General features: G+C 38.1%; 1 protein-coding gene across 1 annotated transcript in view; it reads left to right on the top strand.

The window, feature by feature from the left end:
- Positions 1–27121, top strand: part of LOC133638627 (ciliary neurotrophic factor receptor subunit alpha-like) — a 672972-nt gene that overhangs the window by 256808 nt on the left and 389043 nt on the right. Inside the window, exon 3 of the mRNA XM_062031418.1 lies at positions 8666–8747. Coding sequence (XP_061887402.1) covers positions 8666–8747 — 82 coding nt within the window. The remainder of the gene's footprint in view (positions 1–8665; positions 8748–27121) is intronic.

The raw sequence follows: 27121 nt of genomic DNA, 5'->3' as shown, positions 1-27121 counted from the left end.
GCCTACTTCAACACTACACTCTGCATTCATTAGAAAGTAAGAAATCAGCCTACTTCAACTCTACACTCTGCATTCATTAGAAAGTAAGAAATCAGCCTACTTCAACTCTACACTCTGCATTCATTAGAAAGTAAGAAAGTAAGAAATCAGCCTACTTCAACACTACACTCTGCATTCATTAGAAAGTAAGAAAGTAAGAAATCAGACTACTTCAACACTACACTCTGCATTCATTAGAAAGTAAGAAATCAGCCTACTTCAACACTACACTCTGCATTCATTAGAAAGTAATAAATCAGCCTACTTCAACACTACACTCTGCATTCATTAGAAACTAAGAAATTAGCCTACTTCAACACTACACTGCATTCATTAGAAAGTAAGAAATCAGCCTACTTCAACACTACACTCTGCATTCATTAGAAAGTAATAAATCAGCCTACTTCAACACTACACTCTGCATTCATTAGAAACTAAGAAATTAGCCTACTTCAACACTACACTGCATTCATTAGAAAGTAAGAAATCAGCCTACTTCAACACTACACTCTGCATTCATTAGAAAGTAATAAATCAGCCTACTTCAACTCTACACTCTGCAGTCATTAGAAAGTAAGAAATCAGCCTACTTCAGCACTACACTCTGCATTCATTAGAAAGTAAGAAATCAGCCTACTTCAGCACTACACTCTGCATTCATTAGAAAGTAAGAAATCAGCCTACTTCAGCACTACACTCTGCATTCATTAGAAAGTAAGAAAGTAAGAAATCAGCCTACTTCAACACTACACTCTGCATTCATTAGAACGTAAGAAATCAGCCTACTTCAACTCTACACTCGGCATTCATTAGAAAGTAAGAAAGTAAGAAATCAGCCTACTTCAACACTACACTCTGCATTCATTAGAAAGTAAGAAATCAGCCTACTTCAACTCTACACTCTGCATTCATTAGAAAGTAAGAAATCAGCCTACTTCAACACTACACTCTGCATTCATTAGAAAGTAAGAAATCAGCCTACTTCAACACTACACTCTGCATTCATTAGAAAGTAAGAAATCAGCCTACTTCAACACTACACTCTGCATTCATTAGAAAGTAATAAATCAGCCTACTTCAACACTATACTCTGCATTCATTAGAAAGTAAGAAATCAGCCTACTTCAACACTACACTCTGCATTCATTAGAAAGTAATAAATCAGCCTACTTCAACACTACACTCTGCATTCATTAGAAAGTAAGAAATCAGCCTACTTCAACACTACACTCTGCATTCATTAGAAAGTAAGAAATCAGCCTACTTCAGCACTACACTCTGCATTCATTAGAAAGTAAGAAATCAGCCTACTTCAGCACTACACTCTGCATTCATTAGAAAGTAAGAAAGTAAGAAATCAGCCTACTTCAACACTACACTCTGCATTCATTAGAACGTAAGAAATCAGCCTACTTCAACTCTACACTCGGCATTCATTAGAAAGTAAGAAAGTAAGAAATCAGCCTACTTCAACACTACACTCTGCATTCATTAGAAAGTAAGAAATCAGCCTACTTCAACTCTACACTCTGCATTCATTAGAAAGTAAGAAATCAGCCTACTTCAACACTACACTCTGCATTCATTAGAAAGTAAGAAATCAGCCTACTTCAACACTACACTCTATATTCATTAGAAAGTAAGAAATCAGCCTACTTCAACACTACACTCTGCATTCATTAGAAAGTAAGAAATCAGCCTACTTCAACACTACACTCTGCATTCATTAGAAAGTAAGAAATCAGCCTACTTCAACACTACACTCTGCATTCATTAGAAAGTAAGAAATCAGCCTACTTCAACTCTACACTCTGCATTCATTAGAAAGTAAGAAATCAGCCTACTTCAACACTACACTCTGCATTCATTAGAAAGTAAGAAATCAGCCTACTTCAACACTACACTCTGCATTCATTAGAAAGTAATAAATCAGCCTACTTCAACACTATACTCTGCATTCATTAGAAAGTAAGAAATCAGCCTACTTCAACACTACACTCTGCATTCATTAGAAAGTAATAAATCAGCCTACTTCAACACTACACTCTGCATTCATTAGAAAGTAATAAATCAGCCTACTTCAACACTACACTCTGCATTCATTAGAAAGTAAGAAATCAGCCTACTTCAACACTACACTCTGCATTCATTAGAAAGTAAGAAATCAGCCTACTTCAACACTACACTCTGCATTCATTAGAAAGTAAGAAATCAGCCTACTTCAACACTACACTCTGCATTCATTAGAAAGTAAGAAATCAGCCTACTTCAACACTACACTCTGCATTCATTAGAAAGTAATAAATCAGCCTACTTCAACACTACACTCTGCATTCATTAGAAAGTAAGAAATTAGCCTACTTCAACACTACACTCTGCATTCATTAGAAAGTAAGAAATCAGCCTACTTCAACACTATACTCTGCATTCATTAGAAAGTAATAAATCAGCCTACTTCAACTCTACACTCTGCATTCATTAGAAAGTAAGAAAGTAAGAAATCAGCCTACTTCAACACTACACTCTACATTCATTAGAAAGTAAGAAAGCAGCCTACTTCAACACTACACTCTGCATTCATTAGAAAGTAAGAAATCAGCCTACTTCAACTCTACACTCTGCAGTCATTAGAAAGTAAGAAATTAGCCTACTTCAACACTACACTCTGCATCCATTAGAAAGTAAGAAATCAGCCTACTTCAACTCTACACTCGGCATTCATTAGAAAGTAAGAAAGTAAGAAATCAGCCTACTTCAACACTACACTCTGCATTCATTAGAAAGTAAGAAATCAGCCTACTTCAACTCTACACTCTGCATTCATTAGAAAGTAAGAAATCAGCCTACTTCAACACTACACTCTGCATTCATTAGAAAGTAAGAAATCAGCCTACTTCAACACTACACTCTATATTCATTAGAAAGTAAGAAATCAGCCTACTTCAACACTACACTCTGCATTCATTAGAAAGTAAGAAAACAGCCTACTTCAACACTACACTCTGCATTCATTAGAAAGTAAGAAATCAGCCTACTTCAACACTACACTCTGCATTCATTAGAAAGTAAGAAATCAGCCTACTTCAACTCTACACTCTGCATTCATTAGAAAGTAAGAAATCAGCCTACTTCAACACTACACTCTGCATTCATTAGAAAGTAAGAAATCAGCCTACTTCAACACTACACTCTGCATTCATTAGAAAGTAATAAATCAGCCTACTTCAACACTACACTCTGCATTCATTAGAAAGTAAGAAATCAGCCTACTTCAACACTACACTCTATATTCATTAGAAAGTAAGAAATCAGCCTACTTCAACACTACACTCTGCATTCATTAGAAAGTAAGAAATCAGCCTACTTCAACACTACACTCTGCATTCATTAGAAAGTAAGAAATCAGCCTACTTCAACACTACACTCTGCATTCATTAGAAAGTAAGAAATCAGCCTACTTCAACTCTACACTCTGCATTCATTAGAAAGTAAGAAATCAGCCTACTTCAACACTACACTCTGCATTCATTAGAAAGTAAGAAATCAGCCTACTTCAACACTACACTCTGCATTCATTAGAAAGTAATAAATCAGCCTACTTCAACACTATACTCTGCATTCATTAGAAAGTAAGAAATCAGCCTACTTCAACACTACACTCTGCATTCATTAGAAAGTAATAAATCAGCCTACTTCAACACTACACTCTGCATTCATTAGAAAGTAATAAATCAGCCTACTTCAACACTACACTCTGCATTCATTAGAAAGTAAGAAATCAGCCTACTTCAACACTACACTCTGCATTCATTAGAAAGTAAGAAATCAGCCTACTTCAACACTACACTCTGCATTCATTAGAAAGTAAGAAATCAGCCTACTTCAACACTACACTCTGCATTCATTAGAAAGTAAGAAATCAGCCTACTTCAACACTACACTCTGCATTCATTAGAAAGTAATAAATCAGCCTACTTCAACACTACACTCTGCATTCATTAGAAAGTAAGAAATTAGCCTACTTCAACACTACACTCTGCATTCATTAGAAAGTAAGAAATCAGCCTACTTCAACACTATACTCTGCATTCATTAGAAAGTAATAAATCAGCCTACTTCAACTCTACACTCTGCATTCATTAGAAAGTAAGAAAGTAAGAAATCAGCCTACTTCAACACTACACTCTACATTCATTAGAAAGTAAGAAAGCAGCCTACTTCAACACTACACTCTGCATTCATTAGAAAGTAAGAAATCAGCCTACTTCAACTCTACACTCTGCAGTCATTAGAAAGTAAGAAATTAGCCTACTTCAACACTACACTCTGCATCCATTAGAAAGTAAGAAATCAGCCTACTTCAACTCTACACTCGGCATTCATTAGAAAGTAAGAAAGTAAGAAATCAGCCTACTTCAACACTACACTCTGCATTCATTAGAAAGTAAGAAATCAGCCTACTTCAACTCTACACTCTGCATTCATTAGAAAGTAAGAAATCAGCCTACTTCAACACTACACTCTGCATTCATTAGAAAGTAAGAAATCAGCCTACTTCAACACTACACTCTATATTCATTAGAAAGTAAGAAATCAGCCTACTTCAACACTACACTCTGCATTCATTAGAAAGTAAGAAAACAGCCTACTTCAACACTACACTCTGCATTCATTAGAAAGTAAGAAATCAGCCTACTTCAACACTACACTCTGCATTCATTAGAAAGTAAGAAATCAGCCTACTTCAACTCTACACTCTGCATTCATTAGAAAGTAAGAAATCAGCCTACTTCAACACTACACTCTGCATTCATTAGAAAGTAAGAAATCAGCCTACTTCAACACTACACTCTGCATTCATTAGAAAGTAATAAATCAGCCTACTTCAACACTATACTCTGCATTCATTAGAAAGTAAGAAATCAGCCTACTTCAACACTACACTCTGCATTCATTAGAAAGTAATAAATCAGCCTACTTCAACACTACACTCTGCATTCATTAGAAAGTAATAAATCAGCCTACTTCAACACTACACTCTGCATTCATTAGAAAGTAAGAAATCAGCCTACTTCAACACTACACTCTGCATTCATTAGAAAGTAAGAAATCAGCCTACTTCAACACTACACTCTGCATTCATTAGAAAGTAATAAATCAGCCTACTTCAACACTACACTCGGCATTCATTAGAAAGTAAGAAAGTAATAAATCAGCCTACTTCAACACTACACTCTGCATTCATTAGAAAGTAAGAAATTAGCCTACTTCAACACTACACTCTGCATTCATTAGAAAGTAAGAAATTAGCCTACTTCAACACTACACTCTGCATTCATTAGAAAGTAAGAAAGTAAGAAATCAGCCTACTTCAACACTATACTCTGCATTCATTAGAAAGTAAGAAATCAGCCTACTTCAACACTACACTCTGCATTCATTAGAAAATAAGAAATTAGCCTACTTCAACACTACACTCTGCATTCATTAGAAAGTAAGAAAGTAAGAAATCAGCCTACTTCAACACTACACTCTGCATTCATTAGAAAGTAATTAATCAGCCTACTTCAACACTACACTCTGCATTCATTAGAAAGGCAACTCGACTTTCTTTTGGCAATTGCAGACCGACGTTTTGAAGGCCTAATGATATATTTTTCTCTTGTATTTTATTCTTATATACAAAGTTATGTATATTATTTTTTTAGAGCGAGTGACATGTAATTTTAATTTGAAGAAGCCCTCCCTTCTCTTCCGGAAGTGTCTATGGTTGAAACTCTGAAGTAGAGGTCATCCGGAGGACAGAAGCAACAGACTTTGTCCATCATTCAAGTCCTTATTTTCTTCCTTTTGGTGGGAAATTACCCTTTAATTGATGCTAGCCTCAAGTTTGCCTCCAGGCTAACCGGATGTTAGCTTGATCGTAAAATCGTAATGGCATTTGTATCACATGGCATGCTTGGTCGGTTGATCAGTAGTTATGATCCTTCATTGATTCAGAGTCTCACTTTTTATCCGAGTTCTTGGAATGCGTATCCTGTATTAAAAATGAGTTGTCCTCAAATTTCCTCCAGATAAATTTTAACAAAACGGAATCCCTGATAGTTGCTCTGGATAAAAGATCCCCCCTGTACAAGAACTACCTCGGTGCTCTGGGTGCATCTGTTAGAAGTAGTCTCAGAAACTTTGTGCTTGTGTTGGATCAGTCCAAGTCTTTGGAGGGTCTCTGTCGTCAACTGACCAAAAACCTTTTTTAGCACCTCAGAAATATTTCTAAGGGGAGAAATTGGCTGTCAAAATTGGATCTGGAACTGATCATTCACATGTGCATTTCATCTGGTGTTGACTATTGCAATTCTCTCCTCACTCCTTTCAACAAGTCAACGCTAAAGAGACTTCACACGGTACAAAATGCGGCTGCCAGACTTTAGACCGTTGCACCCAGTCTAGTCCACATCAACCCCCTTTGATCCAGTCTTCATTGGCTGTGTATGTATGTATATATATATACATACAAACAGACACTTACATCATGTGTTGCCTTCATTATAACACTTATATAAAAGACTTTTAAAGCTATTTTAATAGTAGGCTAATATAGCTAATATAGACACTTACATCATGTGTTGTCTTCATTATAACACTTATATAAGACTTTTAAAGTAATTTTAATAGTAGGCTTATATAGCTAATATAGACACTTACATCATGTGTTGCCTTCATTATAACACTTATATAAGACTTTTAAAGTAATTTTAATAGTAGGCTAATATAGCTAATATCGACACTTACATCATATGTTGTCTTCATTATAACCCTTATATAAGACATTTAAAGTCATTTTGATAGTAAGCTAATACAGACACTTACATCATGTGTTGCCTTCATTATAACACTTATATAAGACTTTTAAAGTAATTTTAATAGTAGGCTAAAATAGCTAATATAGACACTTACATCATGTGTTGTCTTCATTATAACCCTTATACAAGACTTTTAAAGTAATTTTAATAGTAGGCTAATATAGCTAATATAGACACTTACATCATATGTTGTCTTCATTATAACCCTTATATAAGACTTTTAAAGTAATTTTAATAGTAGGCTAATATAGCTAATATAGACACTTACATCATATGTTGTCTTCATTAAAAACACTTATATAAGGCTTTTAAAGTCATTTTGATAGTAGGCTAATATAACTAATATAGACACTTACATCATGTGTTGTCTTCATTATAACCCTTATATAAGACTTTTAAAGTCATTTTAATAGTAGGCTAATATAGACACTTACATCATGTGTTGTCTTCATTAAAAACACTTATATAAGGCTTTTAAAGTCATTTTGATAGTAGGTTAATAAAGCTAATATAGACACTTACATCATGTGTTGTCTTCATTATAACCTTATATAAGACTTTTAAAGTAATTTTAATAGTAGGCTAATATAGCTAATATAGACACTTACATCATGTGTTGTCTTCATTATAACACTTACATAAGACTTTTAAAGTCATTTTAATAGTAGGCTAATATAGCTAATATAGACACTTACATCATGTGTAGTCTTCATTATAACACTTACATAAGACTTTTAAAGTCATTTTAATAGTAGGCTAATATAGACACTTACATCATGTGTTGTCTTCATTAAAAACACTTATATAAGGCTTTTAAAGTCATTTTGATAGTAGGTTAATAAAGCTAATATAGACACTTACATCATGTGTTGCCTTCATTATAAGACTTATATCAGGCTTTTAAAGTCATTTTGATAGTAGGTTAATAAAGCTAATATAGACACTTACATCATGTGTTGTCTTCATTATAACACTTATATAAGACTTTTAAAGTCATTTTGATAGTAGGTTAATATAGCTAATATAGACACTTGCATCATGTGTTGCCTTCATTAAAAACACTTATATAAGGCTTTTAAAGTCATTTTGATAGTAGGTAAATAAAGCTAATATAGACACTTACATCATGTGTTGCCTTCATATATATCAGGCTTTTAATTTTTTGCGGCTCCAGACAGATTAGTTTTGTATTGTTGGTCCAATATGGCTCTTTCAATGTTTTGGGTTGCCGACCCCTGGACTCAGCAAACAGATGAATGTGCAGGGCAAAATTAAAAAAAAGGACAGTTAATTTTATTATTCTACATTTTATTTCTTAGGGACGCACATGGTGCCGTTTTGGTGGAACGGACCCTTTATCTTGTTAAAGGTCCCACCCCATCACAACAAGACTGAACTTGACAAGTGTGTGTTTGTTCATGGTGCGCTGTACCTTTAAGAGCTGCAATCCCTAGCCCATCCCAGAAAGGATGGACACGTTAGGATGAACAGAGGAATAAAGAAAGAGAGGAAGAAAAGAGAAACCCAACAGGAAGTTGCTTTACAAATACAGAACGGGACAGCTCCAGTCTTGTCAGCGTCTCAGTCAGAAGAGCTGGAGACGGAACAGACTTAGCGGGGGACAGGAAGCGCTTATCTCTCCAACTCCTCCATGGCGTTGTGAGGCGTCTATGTCTGTCAGTCAATCAGGACGACAGGCGAACGCCAATCCTCCAGTCTCTGTGCGCTCACGCTGATGACTTTCCTGTGCGGTGTGTCCACAGATGGCCAACCTCGTGACATCGCTGTGCTGTGTGGTTCTGGCCGCCGTGGTGGTCGCCTACGCGCAGAAACGCAGTCAGCTCGGTGAGTACACATCTGACGTCCACTTTGACCCCGCGTATCACATGTTTCACGTCAATGCCACAATACTTCTCTTTCACCCCACTTTTGTTGCAAGACATCCACTCTGTCTTCTCTATCCTCCAGTGTAGTGCTATCCAAATACTGTTTGTCCGCTTTCACGCTGCAAAAAGTGAAATCTAAGTAAGATGAAATATGTCAAATAAGGCTGATATTTGCTTATTTTCTGTCTGATAAGATCATTCTTCTCACTAAGCAGATTTTATGCTAGAGTGTTTTACTTGTTTTAAGGGTTTTGGTCCTAAATGATCTCAGTAAGATATTACAGCTTGTTGCTGAGATTTGATGACGTACACTACCGTTCAAAAGTTTGGGGTCACATGTAAATGTCCTTATTTTTGAAGGAAAAGCACTGTACTTTTCAATGAAGATAACTTGAAACTAGTCTTAACTTGAAAGAAATACACTCTATACATTGCTAATGTGCTAAATGACTATTCTAGCTGCAAATGTCTGCTTTTTGGTGCAATATCTACATAGGTGTATAGAGGCCCATTTCCAGCAACTATCACTCCAGTGTTCTAATGGTACAATGTGTTTGCTCATTGGCTCAGAAGGCTAATTGACGATTAGAAAAGCCTTGTGCAATCGTGTTCACACATCTGAAAACACTTTAGCTCGTTACAGAAGCTACAAAACTGACCTTCCTTTGAGCAGATTGAGTTTCTGGAGCATCACATTTGTGGGGTCAATTAAACGCTCAAAATGGCCAGAAAAAAAGAAATTTCATCTGAAACTCGACAGTCTATTCTTGTTCTTAGAAATGAAGGCTATTCCACTAAATTGTTTGGGTGACCCCAAACTTTTGAACGGTAGTGTATATTGAGTAAAACATGCTTGAAACTAGAATATCAAGTGTTGCAAAGCTGTGTCATCAACACTCACAAGTATAAAACTACTTTTTTAAAGTCATCATTTCTTATTTCAAGCATCGGAAAAAAAAAATCATGACTTTGACACAATTTTGTCTCATAATTAAAACGGATGACAGCCAAATGGACTTGGCTGTTTTATTTTCAATGAAACAATAACAAAATACGCACTCATATAGTAGTACAGTTGGCACAGTACAGTAAACGGACAGTTAATATTTAAACATTTAACATGTGACATTTTTAACTATTTTGATGCACATTCAGATGAATTCTTCAAAATTACAATAAAAACATTGTTGTTTGGGGGCCGGGCTGTATATATGTTGCACTAATTGAATGAAAGAGCACGCACTTGGCGCGATGATGTCATGTTATCGATAGAAAAATGCATTTTTAGACAATATGATTTGCCTGAGCGGCTAGGAGACCCCGAGAGTAACAAGCGCTTGCCTTGTTGCCTTTCCATTAAGAACAATAAAATAGTTTTTAGTATAAGTTTGCTGGTTTCAAGAAATGTCATGCCGAGCGCATATCATTATGTCAAGATAATGGCACTACGTTTACTTCATGCAAGAATAGTTTTCAACATATTGAGCAAAAAGGTCTCTTTTGTTTTTTCCATCAAGAAAAGTGCACTTGTTATTAGTGAGAATATACTTATTTTAAGCTAGTTTGGGGTTCATTGAGGTTAGCTAATTTTACTTGTTTTGGAAAGTCTTGACAAGCCAAATGTTCTTGTTCTATTGGCAGATAATTTTGCTTAGTTCAAGTAAAATACCCCTCATTTTTGTATGTTTTTGTCTTGTTTTTGAACACTGACTTTTTGCAGTGCATGTATTTATCCTACCATGCATCACAAAGCTTTTGCACAAACTTCATTTCTGACTTAAGTGTGGCGTTCACAGTTTGCTTTGTTCTGATTCAACTAACTGCATATGGCTTTAGAGCAGAGCAGTGTTTTTCAACAGTCTGGTGTGCCGTGGTAGATTATGTAGTTTCACCTATTTGGGTTACAAATATTTTTTGCAAACCAGTAATTATAATCCACAAATAATGTGCCGTTGTTGAGTGTCGGTTCTTATAGAGCTCGGCAGTGTAACCATGATGTTCTCCTCAATATCAGTAGGTGGAAGCTGGTCGCTAATTGCTTCGTAGATCAGTGTTTTTCGACCTTTTTGGAGCCAAGGCGCATTTTTTCAATGAAAAAAATGCACCTTGGAGGCACACCACCAGCAGAAATTGTTAAGAAAGAAACTCGGTAGACAGTAAAAAGTTGTTGTCGCAATTGTTGGATATGAATTTAAAGCATAACCAAGCATGCATCAATATAGCTCTTGTCTCAAAGTAGGTGTACTGTCACCACCTGTCACATCACACCCTGACTTATTTGGAGTTTTTTACTGTTTTCCTGTGCGTAGTGTTTTACTTCTTATCTTGCGCTCCTATTTTGGTGGCTTTTCCTGTTTTTTGGTATTTTCCTGTAGCAGTTTCATGTCTTCCTTTGAGCGCCATTCCCCGCACCTGCTTTGTTTTAGCAATCAAGAATATTTAAATTGTTGTTGTCTTTTTTTGTGTGGACATTGTTGATTGTCATGTCATGTACGGATGTACTTTGTGGACGCCGTCTGCTGCTCCACACGCTGTAAGTCTTTGCTGCCGTCCAGCATTCTGTTTTTGTTTACTTTGTTGCCAGTTCAGTTTTGGTTTCGTTCTGCATAGCCATCCCTAAGCACCCCCCCTCCACACCCCTGATTGTAAATAATGTAAATAATTCAATGTGATTATCTTGTGTGATGACTGTATTATGATGATAGTATATATGATAGTATATATCTGTATCATGAATCAATTTAAGTGGACCCCGACTTAAACAAGTTGAAAAACTTATTGGGGTGTTACCATTTAGTGGTCAATTGTACGGAATATGTACTTCACTGTGCAACCTACTAATAAAAGTCTCAATCAATCAATCAATCAATGGGGAAGGCGTGGCGAGGTTGTGGAGAGTGGCCGCGCCAGCAACCTGAGGGGTTCCTGGTTCGATCCCCACCGTCTACCAACCTAGTCACGTCCGTCCGTTGTCTCTTTGAGCAAGACACTTCACCCTTGCTCCTGATGGGTCGTGGTTAGTGCCTTGCACAGCCGCTCCCGCCCTCAGTGTGTGAATGTACGTGTGAATGGGTGAATGTGGAAATAGTGTCAAAGCTCTCTGAGTACCTTGAAGGTAGAAAAGCGCTATACGAGTATAACCCATTTACCATTCAATGCCTTTTCTCAGGGGCACTCACCTTTTGTTTATTTTTAGGTTTAAGCATTAGATACCTTTTTACCTGCACCCTGCCTCCCGCTGTCGCCTGCATATTGTGATCACGACAAACCATCGTCGTCTCACACGACATGTTCCCGACATCTACAAACCAATTGGCTACCTGCTGCCACCTACTGATATTGAGGAGAATAACATGGTTACTCTGCAGAGCTCTAGACAGCACCGACACTCAACAACGGCACATTATTTGCGGATTATAATTAATGGTTTGCATAAAATATTTTTAACCCAAATAGGTGAAATTAGGCACAGTTGTGGAAAAACACTGGCTTAAACCAAAAATAAACAAAGGGTGAGTGCCCCTAAGAAAAGGCATTGAAGCTTAGGGATGGCTATGCAGAACGAAACTACAACTGAACTGGCGACAAAGTAAACAAAAACAGAATGCTGGACGACAGCAAAGACTTACAGCGTGTGGCGCAGCAGACGGCGTCCACAAAGTACATCCGTACATGACGTGACAATCAACAATGTCCCCCACAAAAGAAAAAGATAACAACAAATTAAATAGTCTTGATTGCTAAAACAGAGCAGGAAAATACCAAAAAACAGGAAAAGCCACCAATATAAGAGCGCAAGACAAGAACTAAAACACTATGCACGGGAGCACAACCAAAACAAGTCCAAATAAGTCAGGGTGTGATGTGACAGGTGGTGACAGTACACCTACTTTGAGACAAGAGCTATTGTCATGCATGCTTGGTTATGCTTTAAAGTCATAAAAAATTGCGCCTTGGCTGAAAAAAGTTTGAACAACACTGGAGTAAAGTTCAGTCGGGGATTTCTGGGAAATGCATCCAACAAAGAAGACAGTCATGACCACGAGCATGTCACAGATTACGGCCATCGCTGAGATCTTTATGATAGAACCGACGAGGAAGGAGACGACGTAGGGACTATAACTCCACTCTTAGTACTCACAATATGCACAATTGTGAGTGTTGGCATGGACGTTCATTTGTCACTTGACTTTGAGGAAAGAGTGCCAGGGGCTGGTTAGCTGAAGTCAGCTGACTCAGAGAAGGCCGTTAATGGAGTCAGTGAGTTCACTGAGATGCGCCGCCATCGCCACAGATAAACAAACCACGCTGTAGACAAAACAAAGTGAAAATAACATACCTAGGCATATCCCGATCAACACTTTAGGCCTTAATTCTGATCCGATTTCGTGTCCCGATCCGATACTTTGACAATAGATTATAGAACTGAAAATGCTTTATAGCAAGTAACTAAAGTAAACACCATACTATCATATTACCGTATTTCCTTGAATTGCCGCCGGGAATATAGTATTCGCCTGCCTATAATTACAGCCGGGTCAAACTCGTTTCCCAAAATAATTAGCGCATGCTTGGCACTTCCGCCGGGTCAAATATGAGTCATTAAATGACTCCCGCCTCTTGGTGGTAGAGGGTGCTAGTGATCCTTCTTGCGACTACCAGTACTGCAGAAGACAGGTGCTGCAGAAGAAGACAACAAGCAGCAAGCGTGAGTAGCGATTGTTTGCTTGCACTTTTACCATGGAGGATTACATATCTAAAATGAAACAGTTTTCTAAACTGGACTTTCAATCGAAGCAGGAGGTAATAATTAAAGCAATATCTCCAGAGACTTTTAAAACTGAACAAAGATAAGGAAGACTGCCTTTGATCAGAAGCAGCTGCACATGGACATCATTTATAAGTAAAGGTAAGACCATAATAACGTTTTTTTTTAATTAAATGTGCTTTTCATGATAAGGTAAGCGCCAGAGTGAGAAGAGGTTTTAAAATAATTAGCGCATGCTTGCCCATCCCGCATGCTTTTGGTAAGCGCATGAGTGAGAAGAGGTTTTAAATTAATTGGCGCCCCGGCGGCTATTCAAGGAAATACGGTATACTTATATTTGCTAGTATTGAATCAGATGATGTGGTATTGGATTCTACTGTAAATTCAAAGTGTTAGATCTGTGTGTTTTTCTGTTTTGTTGTGTTGTATTGCAATGTAGGTTTTATGTTTGTATAATATATAAGTTTTTTCACCCTGAAAAAATATCATATTTTACTTTTAAGTTGTTCTCGTAAAATCTTTGTATCTAATCAAGAATCATTAAAGGCCTACTGAAAGCCACTACTAGCGACCACGCAGTCTGATAGTTTATATATCAATGATGAAATCTTAACATTGCAACACATGCCAATACGGCCGGGTTAGATTAGTAAAGTGCAATTTTAAATTTCCCGCGAAATATCCTGCTGGAAACGTCTCGGTATGATGACGTTTGCGCGTGACGTCACGGATTGTAGCGGACATTTTGGGACAGCATTGTGGCCAGCTATTAAGTCGTCTGTTTTCATCGCAAAATTCCACAGTATTCTGGACATCTGTGTTGGTGAATCTTTTGCAATTTGTTTAATGAACAATGGAGACTGCAAAGAAGAAAGCTGTAGGTGGGAAGCGGTGTATTAGCGGCCGGCTGCAGCAACACAAACACGTAGCGGCTACGTCGTAGCCGGTGTTTCATTGTTTACATTCCCGAACGATGACAGTCAAGCTTTACCATTGGCCTGTGGAGAACTGGGACAACAGAGACTCTTAACAGGAGGACTTTTGAATTGGATATGCGCTACCGTGAGTACGCAGCTGCGGCTTCCAAACATTTGATTGCTTGCCTGTACGTGCGTGCCGCTATGTGCATGACACATACGTAACTTTGGGGAAATATATGTGCTGTATGAACTTTGCGGAAGTGAACGGTACTTTGGGCTGTGGGATTGAGTGTGTTGTGCGGGTGTTGGAGTTGTATTGGCGGGTTATATGGACGGGAGGGGGGAGGTGTTTGTTATTCTGGATTAATTTGTGGCATATTAAATATAAGCCTGGTTGTGTTGTGGCTAATAGAGTATATATATGTCTTGTGTTTATTTACTGTTTTAGTCATTCCCAGCTGAATATCAGGTCCCACCCGCCTCTCACAGCATCTTCCCTATCTGAATCGCTTCCACTGCCCTCTAGTCCTTCACTCTCACTTTCCTCATCCACAAATCTTTCATCCTCGCTCAAATTAATGGGGAAATCGTCGCTTTCTCAGTCCGAATCGCTCTCGCTGCTGGTGGCCATGATTGTAAACAATGTGCAGATGTGAGGAGCTCCACAACCTGTGACGTCACGCTACTTCCGGTACAGGCAAGGCTTTTTTATCAGCGACCAAAAGTTGCGAACTTTATCGTCGATGTTCTCTACTAAATCCTTTCAGCAAAAATATGGCAATATCGCAAAATGATCAAGTATGACACATAGAATGGATCTGCTCTCCCCGTTTGAATGAGAAAATTACATTTCAGTAGGCCTTTATGAGATAGTTATATCATCATCTTGTGTTTAATGTATTGTGGTTCTGTTGTATATGCTCTCTTATCTGGCTATGCAGACTGAACAGAAGAATAGAAAGAGTAGAGTAGGACATATCTAACATGCAAATGTTGCACTAAAGTATTATATATTTCAGTTGGACATACAGTCAAAAGTGTACATACACGTGTAAAGAACATCATGTCATGGCTGCTTTGACTTTCCAATCATTTCTACAACTCTTATTTTTTTTGTGATGTAGTGATTGGAGCACATACTTGTTGGTCACAAAAAACATTCATGAAGTTTGCTTCTTTTATGAATTTATTATGGCTCTACTGAACATGTGAGTATACATAGTATACATACAGCAATGTTACTATTTGGTTGCATGTTTTGGTAGCCATCCACAAGCTTTTGGTTGAATTGTTGACCACTCCTCTTGACACAATTGGTGCAGTTCAGCTAAATGTGTTAGTTTTCTGACATGGACTTGTTTCTTCAGCATTGTCCACACGTTTAAGTCCGGACTTTGGGAAGGCCATTCTAAAACCTTCATTCTAGCCTGATTTAGCCATTCCTTTACCACTTTTGACGTGTGTTTGGGGTCATTGTCCTGTTGGAACACCCAACTGCGCCCAAGACCCAACCTCCGGGCTGATGATTTTAGCTTGGAGCTAATCCTCCTTTTTCATTGTCCCATTTACTCTCTGTGAAGCAGCAGTTCCATTGGCAGCAAAACAGGCCCAGAGCATAATACTACCACCACCATGCTTGATGGTGGGCATGCCATCCATCCATCCATCCATCCATCCATCTTCCTCCGCTTATCCGAGGTCGGGTCACGGGGGCAGCAGTCTAAGCAGGGAAGCCCAGACTTCCCTCTCCCCAGCCACTTCGTCCAGATCCTCCCGGGGGATCCCAACGTGTCCTAGGTCTTCCCCGTGGCCTCTTACCGGTCAGACGTGCCCTAAACACCTCCCTAGGGAGGCGTTCGGGTGGCATCCTGACCAGATGCCCGAACCACCTCATCTGGCTCCTCTCCATGTGGAGGAGCAGTGGCTTTACTTTGAGCTCCCCCCGGATGACAGAGCTTCTCACCCTATCTCTAAGGGAGAGACCCGCCACCCGGCGGAGGAAACTCATTTGGGCCGCTTGTACCCGTGATCTTGTCCTTTCGGTCATAACCCAAAGCTCATGACCATAGGTGAGGATGGGAACGTAGATCGACCGGTAGATTGAGAGCTTTGCCTTCCGGCTCAGCTCCTTCTTCACCACAACAGACCGATACAGCGTCCGCATTACTGAAGACGCCGCACCGATCCGCCTGTCGATCTCACGATCCACTCTTCCCTCACTCGTGAACAAGACTCCGAGGTACTTGAACTCCTCCACGTGGGGCAAGATCTCCTCCCCAACCCGGAGATGGCACTCCACCCTTTTCCGGGCGAGAACCATGGACTCGGACTTGGAGGTGCTGATTCTCATCCCAGTCGCTTCACACTCAGCTGCGAACCGATCCAGCGAGAGCTGAAGATCCTGGCCAGATGAAGCCATCAGGACCACATCATCTGCAAAAAGCAGAGACCTAATCCTGCAGCCACCAAACCGGATCCCCTCAACGCCTTGACTGCGCCTAGAAATTCTGTCCATGGTGGGCATGGTGTTCCTTAAAGGCCTCACCTTTTCACCTCCAAACATATTACTGGGTATTGTGGCCAAACAGCTCCATTTTCCATTTTGTATCTGCAAACTTTGCCATAATGCTGAAAAACTGCACATGTTTTCTTCGAATTGAAGAGCATGTATTTGATTTAGAACAGACACGTCTGAAAGGCATAGAAAGCAAACAATACTGTACATTTCCAACAGTATTTCAAACCAAAAGCTTATCATTATAATTATTTCACCAACATACATAACTGCATGGATGAATGGGTTCTTTTATTTCAATATAGGCAGCTTAAATTGTTTTTGTGTTTATTTACTTGCAATCTTTGACTCTTATAGGACAAAAAAAAACAAGTTGATTAAACAAAACAAATGACATATTGTTTGCCTGTGTGATATTGTACATGATTAAAGGCCTACTGAAATGACTTTTTTTTTATTTAAACGGGAATAGCAGATCCATTCTATGTGTCATACTTGATCATTTCGCAATATTGCCATATTTTTGCTGAAAGGATTTAGTAGAGAAAATCGACGATAAAGTTCACAACTTTTGCTCGCTGATAAAAAAAAAAGCCTTGCCTGTAGCGGAAGTAGCGTGACGTCACAGGAGCTAGTATTCCTCACAATTCCTCGTTGTTTACAATGGAGCGAGAGAGATTCGGACCGAGAAAGTGATGATTACCCCATTAATTTGAGCGAGGATGAAAGATTTGTGGATGAGGAACGTTAGAGTGACGGACTAGAATGCAGTGAAATACATATTTTTTTTCGCTCTGACCGTAACTTAGGTACAAGCTGGCTCATTGGATTCCACACTCTCTCCTTTTTCTATTGTAGATCACAGATTTGTATTTTAAACCACCTCGGATACTATATCCTCTTGAAAATGAGAGTCGAGAACGCAAAATGGACATTCAGTGCCTTTTATCTCCACGACAATACATCGGCGAAATGCTTTAGCTACGAGCTAACGTGATAGCATCTTGCTTTAACTGCATATAGAAACAAAAGAAATAAACCCCCGACTGGAAGTATAGATAGAAAATCAACAATACTATTAAACCGTGGACATGTAAATACACGGTTAATGCTTTCCAGTCTGGCGAAGGTTAACAATGCTGTGCTAACGACGCCATTGAAGCTAACTTAGCAACCAGACTGCACAGAGCTATGCTAAAAACATTAGCTCTCCACTTACGCCAGCCAGCCCTCATTTGCTCATCAACACCCGTGCTCACCTGCGTTCCAGCGATCGGCAGAAGGACGAAGGACTTCACCCGATGCGTTTGGCGGCCCGGAGACATAGGAAGTCAAGGTGAAGTCGGCGGCTAGCGCGGCTAGCGCTCCAACAAAGTCCTCCTGGTTGTGTTGCTGTAGTCCGCTGCTAATACACCGATCCTACCTACAACTGTCTTCTTTGCAGCCTTCATTGTTCATTAAAAAAATTGCAAAAGATGTCCAGAATACTGTGGAATTATGAAATGAAAACAGAGCTTTTTGTATAGGATTCTACGGGGTACCATAACTTCCGTTACTCGGACTTCGTCACGCGCATACGTCATCATACCGCGATGTTTCAGCCGGATATTTCCCGGGAATTTTAAAATGTCACTTTATAAGTTAACCCGGCCGTATTGGCATGTGTTGCAATGTTAAGATTTCATCATTGATATATAAACTATCAGACTGCGTGGTCGCTAGTAGTGGCTTCAGTAGGCCTTTAAAACACTGGCAACAAAGAGACTACTTCAGTGCATGAAAGGATACAAAAAAACAAGACAAAACATTATTTAAGGCTGTTATAGATGAATCTGTTTCTACTGGATTATAGCTATAATGCAAGTCCTCACTTTGAATATGGAGTTTGTCTTCTCATGCGCAGCGAATGGCACGATTCTTCACACAAGCAGACAAAATGAGCCTTATCTTTTGTTGTTTGTTTCAATCGTGTTTTGTCTTTCAACTTTAGCCGTGTCTGCCCTTTCCTTCCCTCTATGACTCGCCTCTCGATCTCATTCTGATTCCGAGATTTACCACAAACTCCCTCGTCCAATTTCATGTTTTTAATGGGTTTTCTTTCACGGTTTAATTTCAAAGCACAACAAGAATACCAATTGAGAAGTGAATTTTAAAAATAATTAATGGAAATGACGGTGGGAAAAAGGGACCAAACAGTTAGTTCTTCTTTGCAATTGTTGGAAGAGTTGATTCCTAAATACATTGGATTCATCTTAGTTTATAGTAACTAACTTAGAGATTTTTCATGTGCAGAACACGATGCACTTTTATTGAGTTACATTCCAATTTTGTTAGTTTAATACAGCAATTTAAATCTAAAAAAAATAATGTTCAATATTGATGAACGTATGCCTTTTTTGATCATTTAAAAAGAGCATATTAGACCAGTGCTATTTCACACAGACTGGGCCTAAATATTTACACTGTGTCTTATTGGTAAATATTACTCATAGAAGTAGAGTACAATTCTACACCATTGCATGTTTACAACTAAAATAACAAACTCATTATTACTATAAATTAGGGATGTCCGATAATGGCTTTTTGCCGATATCCGATATGCCGATATTGTCGAACTCTTTAATTACCGATACCGATATCAACCGATACCGATATCAACCGATATATACAGTCGTGGAATTAACACATTATTATGCCTAATTTGGACAACCAGGTATGGTGAAGATAAGGTACTTTTTTAAAAAATGAATCAAATAAAATAAGATAAATAAATTAAAAACATTTTCTTGAATAAAAAAGAAAGTAAAACAATATAAAAACAGTTACATAGAAACTAGTAATTAATGAAAATTTGTAAAATTAACTGTTAAAGGTTAGTATTATTAGTGGAGCAGCAGCACGCACAATCATGTGTGCTTACGGACTGTATCCCTTGCAGACTGTATTGATATATATTGATATATAATGTAGGAAGCAGAATATTAATAACAGAAAGAAACAACCCTTTTGTGTGAATGAGTGTAAATGGGGGGAGGGTTTTTTTTTGGGTTGGTGCACTAATTGTAAGTGTATCTTGTGTTTTTTATGTGGATTTAATTAAAAAAAACAAAAAAACGATAATGATAATATAAAAAACGATACCGATAATTTCCTATATTACAATTTAACGCATTTATCGGCCGATAATATCGGCAGACCGATATTATCGGACATCTCTACTATAAATGGATTCACCTTAAATCCATGCAAACTGTTCCAGATCCATTATTATGCCTAATTTGGACAACCAGGTATGGTGAAGATAAGGTACTTTTTAAAAAATGAATCAAATAAAATAAGATAAATAAATTAAAAACATTTTCTTGAATAAAAAAGAAAGTAAAACAATATAAAAACAGTTACATAGAAACTAGTAATTAATGAAAATTTGTAAAATTAACTGTTAAAGGTTAGTACTATTAGTGGAGCAGCAGCACGCACAATCATGTGTGCTTACGGACTGTATCCCTTGCAGACTGTATTGATATATATTGATATATAATGTAGGAAGCAGAATATTAATAACAGAAAGAAACAACCCTTTTGTGTGAATGAGTGTAAATGGGGGAGGGTTTTTTTTTGGGTTGGTGCACTAATTGTAAGTGTATCTTGTGTTTTTTATGTGGATTTAATAATTAAAAAAAAAAAACGATAATGATAATAAAAAAAACGATACCGATAATTTCCTATTTTACATTTTAACGCATTTATCGGCATCTCTACTATAAATGTATTCACCTTAAATCCATGCAAACTGTTCCAGATTGTGTTTTGTTGTGTTTCAAAATGACACGCTGAATATACACAGCAAAAAGTGAAATCTAAGTAAGATGAAATATGTCAAACAAGGCTGATATTTGCTTATTTTCTGTCTGATAAGATCATTCTTCTCACTAAGCAGATTTGATGTTAGAGTGTTTTACTTGTTTTAATGGTTTTAAATGATCTCAGTAAGATATTACAGCTTGTTGCTGAGATTTGATGAGCTATATTGAGTAAAACATGCTTGAAACTAGAATATCAACTGTTGCAAAGCTGTGTTATCAACACTCACAAGTAGAAAACTACTTTTTTAAAGTCATCATTTCTTATTTCAAGCATGAAAAAATAAAAATACTTTGACACAATTGTGTCTCATAATTAAAACAGATGACAGCCAAATGGACTTTGCTGTTTTATTTTCAATGAAACAATAGAAAACACGTACTCATATAGTAGTACAGTTGGCACAGTACAGTAAACTGACAGTTAATATTTCGCCGTGACAGAATGACGCCAGCCCGACTGACCGGCGAAGGCAAACTTAAATAATGCCTCGGGGAGCAGCTGAGCACTAATCAGAGACAGGTGAACACAACGAGTAACCGTGGCAACCAGAACAAACTCACAGGTGCACAAACAAGAACTAAAGGAGTCCAAAACGAACAGAAAACACAAAAACACGATCCAGTTTCTCCTGTGAAAAAAAGGACAGTAGATTGACAAGTCCTCTTTGTGCCAGAACAGCATTTTAGTGTGGTGACATCATCCTGCATGCTGACTGAGACCTTATTTATGGAAGTCCATATCCTGATTGAGGGATGAATGTTTCCACTCACAATAATACCCTCCACCTCTCTCTCTCTCTCTTAATGTCCTCCTACTCATCCTCATGTCCCTTCTAGCCCGAATGTAACCCACATTTTTAATTTCCTCCCTGCTATTTCTTAAATATTATTCTCTGTCTTTATCTAAATCAGACCTGGGCAAATGAAGGCCCCGGGGCCACATGCGGCCCGTTGAGCTTTTCAATCTGGTCCGCCGGACATTCCCAAATATTTTTTATTAGATCTTTACGATGTAAAGTGTAGCTGCCAATATGATGTGCAGTAGAGATGCGCGGTTTGCGGACACAACCGCGGACTCCGCGGATAATCCGCGGGTCGGGCGGGTGCATGACGAAAAAAATTGATTTTAAATAGATTCGGGCGGGTGGCGGTTGAACCAATTCAGAAAAAAAAAATACATACCGTATTTTTCGGACTATAAATCGCAGTTTTTTCATGGTTTGGCCATGGGTGCGACGTATACTACGGGGCGACTTATGTGTGCAATTATTAACACATTATTGTAAAACATCAAATAATATTACCGTATTTCCTTGATTTGCCGCCGGGAATATAGTATTCGCCTGCCTAGAATTACAGCCGGGTCAAACTCGTTTCGCAAAATAATTAGCGCATGCTTGGCACTTCCGCAGGGTCAAATATGAGTCATTAAATGACTCCCGCCTCCTGGTGGTAGAGGGCGCTAGTGATCCTTCTTGCGACTACCAGTACTGCAGAAGACCGGTGCTGCAGGAGAAGACAACAAGCAGCAAGCGTGAGCAGCGATCGTTTGCTTGCACTTTTACCATGGAGGATTACATATCTAAAACAGAACAGTTTTCTAAACTGGACTTTCAATCGAAGCAGGAGGTAATAATTAAAGGAATATCTCCAGAGACTTTTAAAACTGAAGAAAGATAAGGAAGACTGCCTTTGATCAGAAGCAGCTGTACATGGACATCATGTATAAGTGAAGGTAAGAGCATAATAAAGTTTTTTTTATTAAATGTGCTTTTCATGATAAGGTAAGCGCCGGAGTGAGAAGAGGTTTTAAAATAATTAGCGCATGCTTGCCCATCCCGCATGCTTTTGGTAAGCGCAGGAGTGAGAAGAGGTTTTAAATTAATTAGCGCCCCGGCGGCTATTCAAGGAAATACGGTATTTATCTCATTCGTGTCAGCGACGAAGCAAATGGCAGCCATCGTCACACACACGCCAACCAATAAGAATTTGGCGGGGGCGGGTCATGGCAGAGATGCATTGTGGGTTTTGGAATGCTAACTGCTCAGTCTCCTTTCTGCCTTGCATCGTCTATATTAGATACATAACAACGGGTGGGTGGCGGGCGGTTGTGGTTTAGATAAAATGTTAGTTCGGGTGGATGGCAGGTGGATGACGACTTTTGTGATGCGGTTGCGGATGAAATAATTGCCTATCCGCGCATCTCTAATGTGCAGTCATGTTTTCTAATGACCGGAAGTCTTCAACTATACACTGTAAAAAAAAATTATGTAAGAAAAACGGTCATCTACCGGCAGCTACGGCTGCCAAACGAAAACCATAAAATTAAATTAAAACATTGTAAACCAAATAATGATCAAAAACATTATATTTACAGACATTTTCATGAAACGTTTTGAGGAAAAATATCGTAATTTTACAGATTTTTACTAAATGATTAAGATCAACCACCTTTCATAAAGTGACGATGCAAACAGTTCTGCAGAAAAATACATTTTATTCTACAGTGTTTTTCCAAATTATTACGATCAAACACCTTTAAAGGCCTACTGAAAGCCACTACTACCGACCACGCAGTCTGATAGTTTATATATCAATGATGAAATCTTAACATTATAACACATGCCAATACGGCCGGGTTAACTTATAAAGTGACATTTTAAATTTGCCGCTAAACTTCCGGTTCGAAACGCCTCTGAGGATGACGTATGCGTGTGACGTAGCCCGGGGAACACGGGTATGCCTTCCACATTGAAGCCAATACGAAAAAGCTCTGTTTTCATTTCATAATTCCACAGTATTCTGGACATCTGTGTTCGTGAATCTGTTGCAATTATGTTCATTGCATTATGGAGAAAGAAGCTGAGCAAGCAAAGAAGAAAGTTGTCGGTGCGAAACGGACGTATTTTTCGAATGAAGTCAGCAACAACAGTACACAGCTGGCGTGTCTTTGTTTACATTCCTGAAAGATGCAGTCAAGATGGAAGAACTCGGATAACAGAGACTCTAACCAGGAGGACTTTTGACTTCGATACACAGACGCCTGTAGAGAACTGGGACAACACAGACTCTTACCAGGATTACTTTGATTTGGATGACAAAGACGCAGACGTGCTACCGTGAGTATGCAGATTTGGCTTCTAAACATTTGATCGCTTGACCGTATGTGCGCAACTTTTTTTTGCGTATGTACGTAACTTTTTTAAAATATATAAGCTTTATGAACCTTGGGTTAGCTGAACCGTCTTTTGGGCTGAGTGATTGTGTGTGTTGATCAGGTGTTTGAATGGTATTGGCGTGTTCTATGGAGCTAGGAGCTAGCAGAGGAGCTAGGAGTTAGCATAACAAAGACGTAGGTGTTTTTATGCAGGATTAATTTGTGTCATATTAAATATAAGCCTGGTTGTGTTGTGGCTAATAGAGTAAATATATGTCTTGTGTTTATTTACTGTTTTAGTCATTCCCAGCTGAATACCAGGTACCGTGAGTATGCAGCCTTGGCTGCTAAACATTTGATAACTTGACAGTATGTGCGCATCACGTACGTAACTTTTTAAAAATATATAAGCTTTATGAACATTGGGTTAGGTGAACGGCCTTTTGGGCTGAGTGATTGTGTGTGTTGATCAGGTGTTTGAATTGTATTGGCGTGTTCTATGGAGCTAGGAGCTAGCAGAGGAGCTAGGAGCTAGCATAACAAACACGTAGGTGTTTTTATGCAGGATTAATTTGTGGCATATTAAATATAAGCCTGGTTGTGTTGTGGCTAATAGAGTATATATATGTCTTGTGTTTATTTACTGTTGTAGTCATTCCCAGCTGAATATCAGGTCACCCCCGGCTCTCACAGCATCTTCCCTATCTGAATAGCTTCAACTCCCCACTAGTCCTTCACTTGCACTTTACTCATCCACAAATCTTTCATCCTCGCTCAAATTAATGGGGAAATTGTCGCTTTCTCGGTCCGAATCTCTCTCACTTCATGCGGCCATCATTGTAAACAATAGGGAACTTTGCGTATATGTTCAACTGACTACGTCACGCTACTTCCGGTAGGTGCAAGCCTTTTTTTTATCAGATACCAAAAGTTGCGATCTTTATCGTCGTTGTTCTATACTAAATCCTTTCAGGAAAAATATGGCAATATCGCGAAATGATCAAGTATGACACATAGAATAGATCTGCTATCCCCGTTTAAATAAAAAAAAATCATTTCAGTAGACCTTTAAATCAATGTTCAAGTAAATATTTTTTTTTTATTGTAAAGAATAATAAATACATTTTAATTTAATTCTTCATTTTAGCTTCTGTTTTTTCGACGAAGAATATTTGTGAAATATTTCTTCAAACTTATTATGATTAAAATTCCAAAAAATTATTCTGGCAAATCTAGAAAATCTGTAGAATCAAATTTAAATCTTATTTCAAAATCTTTTGAATTTCTTTTAAAAATTTTGTTCTGGAAAATCTAGAAGAAATAATGATTTGTCTTTGTTAAAAATATAGCTTGGTCCAATTTGTTATATATTCTAACAAAGTGTAGATTGGATTTTAACCTATTTAAAACATGTTATCAAATTTCTAAAATGAATCTTAATCAGGAAAAATTACTAATGATGTTCCATAAATTATTTTTTAAAGTTTTTCTCTTCTTTTTTTCGGTTGAATTTTGAATTTTAAAGAGTCGAAATTGAAGATAAACTAAGTTTCAAAATTGAATTGTCATTTTTTTTCGTGTTTTCTCCTCTCTGAAACCTTTCAATTAAGTGTAAATATCATTAATGATTAATAATAACATAGAGTTAAAGGTAAATTGAGCAAATTGGCTATTTCTGGCAATTTATTGAAGTGTGTATCAAACTGGTAGCCCTTCGCATTAATCAGAAACCCAAGAAGTAGCTCTTGGTTTCAAAAAGGTTGGTTACCCCTGCTTTAGACATTTTAAATTGCCTTTCAAATGTCTATTCTTGCTGTTGGCTTTTATCAAATACATTTCCCCCCCAAAAAATGCGACTTATACTCCAGTGCGACTTATATATGTTTTTTTCCTTCTTTATTATGCGTTTTTGGCCGGTGCGACTTATACTCCGGAGCGACTTATACTCCGATAAACACGGTAGTTACTATGGTAATCTACGTCACAGCAGCTCAGACGAGGCACCAAGCAGTGTGGGCGGGAAGCGTTTCCACAGACGGCGGAAGGAGATTTCCACAACAAAGTTCTAAAGCTTAGTGATATATAGAATAGAATAGAAAGTACTTTATTGATCCCTGGGGGAAACCTAGCAAATATCAGATATATCAGATTGTAGGTGGGTTTATTTTGTACCCTTCGCGTTCATATTTCACTGTTTCTTGCATTTTTGTTGCGTTTCACTTGATTGTAAAATATGCTGATCGAAAGGGGGTGTGACGTTCATATTTTGTCAATATTCAGCGTTTTATCGTTCGTAGAAAAATGTAAAATTTCATTACGCTTTTTAAGGCGGTCTGTCATAACGTTTTTAGCATTCAATCAGACATTATTGTGAGGTTTTGTATTAGTGTTCCTAAAAATAGATATACCGGCCCCCCAGACACATATTTTTTTCTCGAAATGTGGCCCCCGAGTCAAAATAATTGCCCAGGCCTGATCTAAATCATCCTTTACTCCATTTATTTCTCCTCCTATGCTCCCGTGTCTCATTTGGTCGGCGGGCTTGTCAACAGTGGATTTATCCGCCATGACATCATGTGCTGGAGACACCACCATGTCTGCATGTTGCTGCATGTTTTCCATCTGCTGTCGGGGTCATGGAGAAAGAAGCCGGCGTGGTGCAATCAAGGAAGGACTAATTATGTGCTATTAAAGCAATTACAGCGGTGTTTATTATTTACAGTAAGTGTTTCACACCTTCCAAAACAGGGCATGGGATCCGTAAAAGGGGAAACCGCCCTTTTTGAGTAGCTCGTACCATGTGGTGAAATAAATCATTTCAATATTTTTTTGCCGTTTTATTCATGACAGCTAAGTCGCAACTAAGCCATGCACAGAAATGGAAGTGATTTTTTAATAACAGCGAGGGCAATCAACCAATATGGGAAATACACCACCGAGCAGCTCTCTTTGTCATCATGCTGTACTGTCACAGCATGCCGCAAATTAGCAGATTTAAAAAACAATTAATATAGACAGAAAAAAAAAATATTTATATATATAAACTATATTGCCAAAAGTATTTGTCCACCTGCCTTGACTCAAATATAAACTTGAAGTGCCATCCT

This window comes from Entelurus aequoreus, linkage group LG21 (genome assembly GCF_033978785.1).
Source record: "Entelurus aequoreus isolate RoL-2023_Sb linkage group LG21, RoL_Eaeq_v1.1, whole genome shotgun sequence".
NCBI classification, from domain to species: domain Eukaryota; kingdom Metazoa; phylum Chordata; class Actinopteri; order Syngnathiformes; family Syngnathidae; genus Entelurus; species Entelurus aequoreus.
The sequence above is the reverse complement of the archived record's forward strand: the minus strand, read 5'-3'. Positions and strand labels throughout refer to the sequence as shown.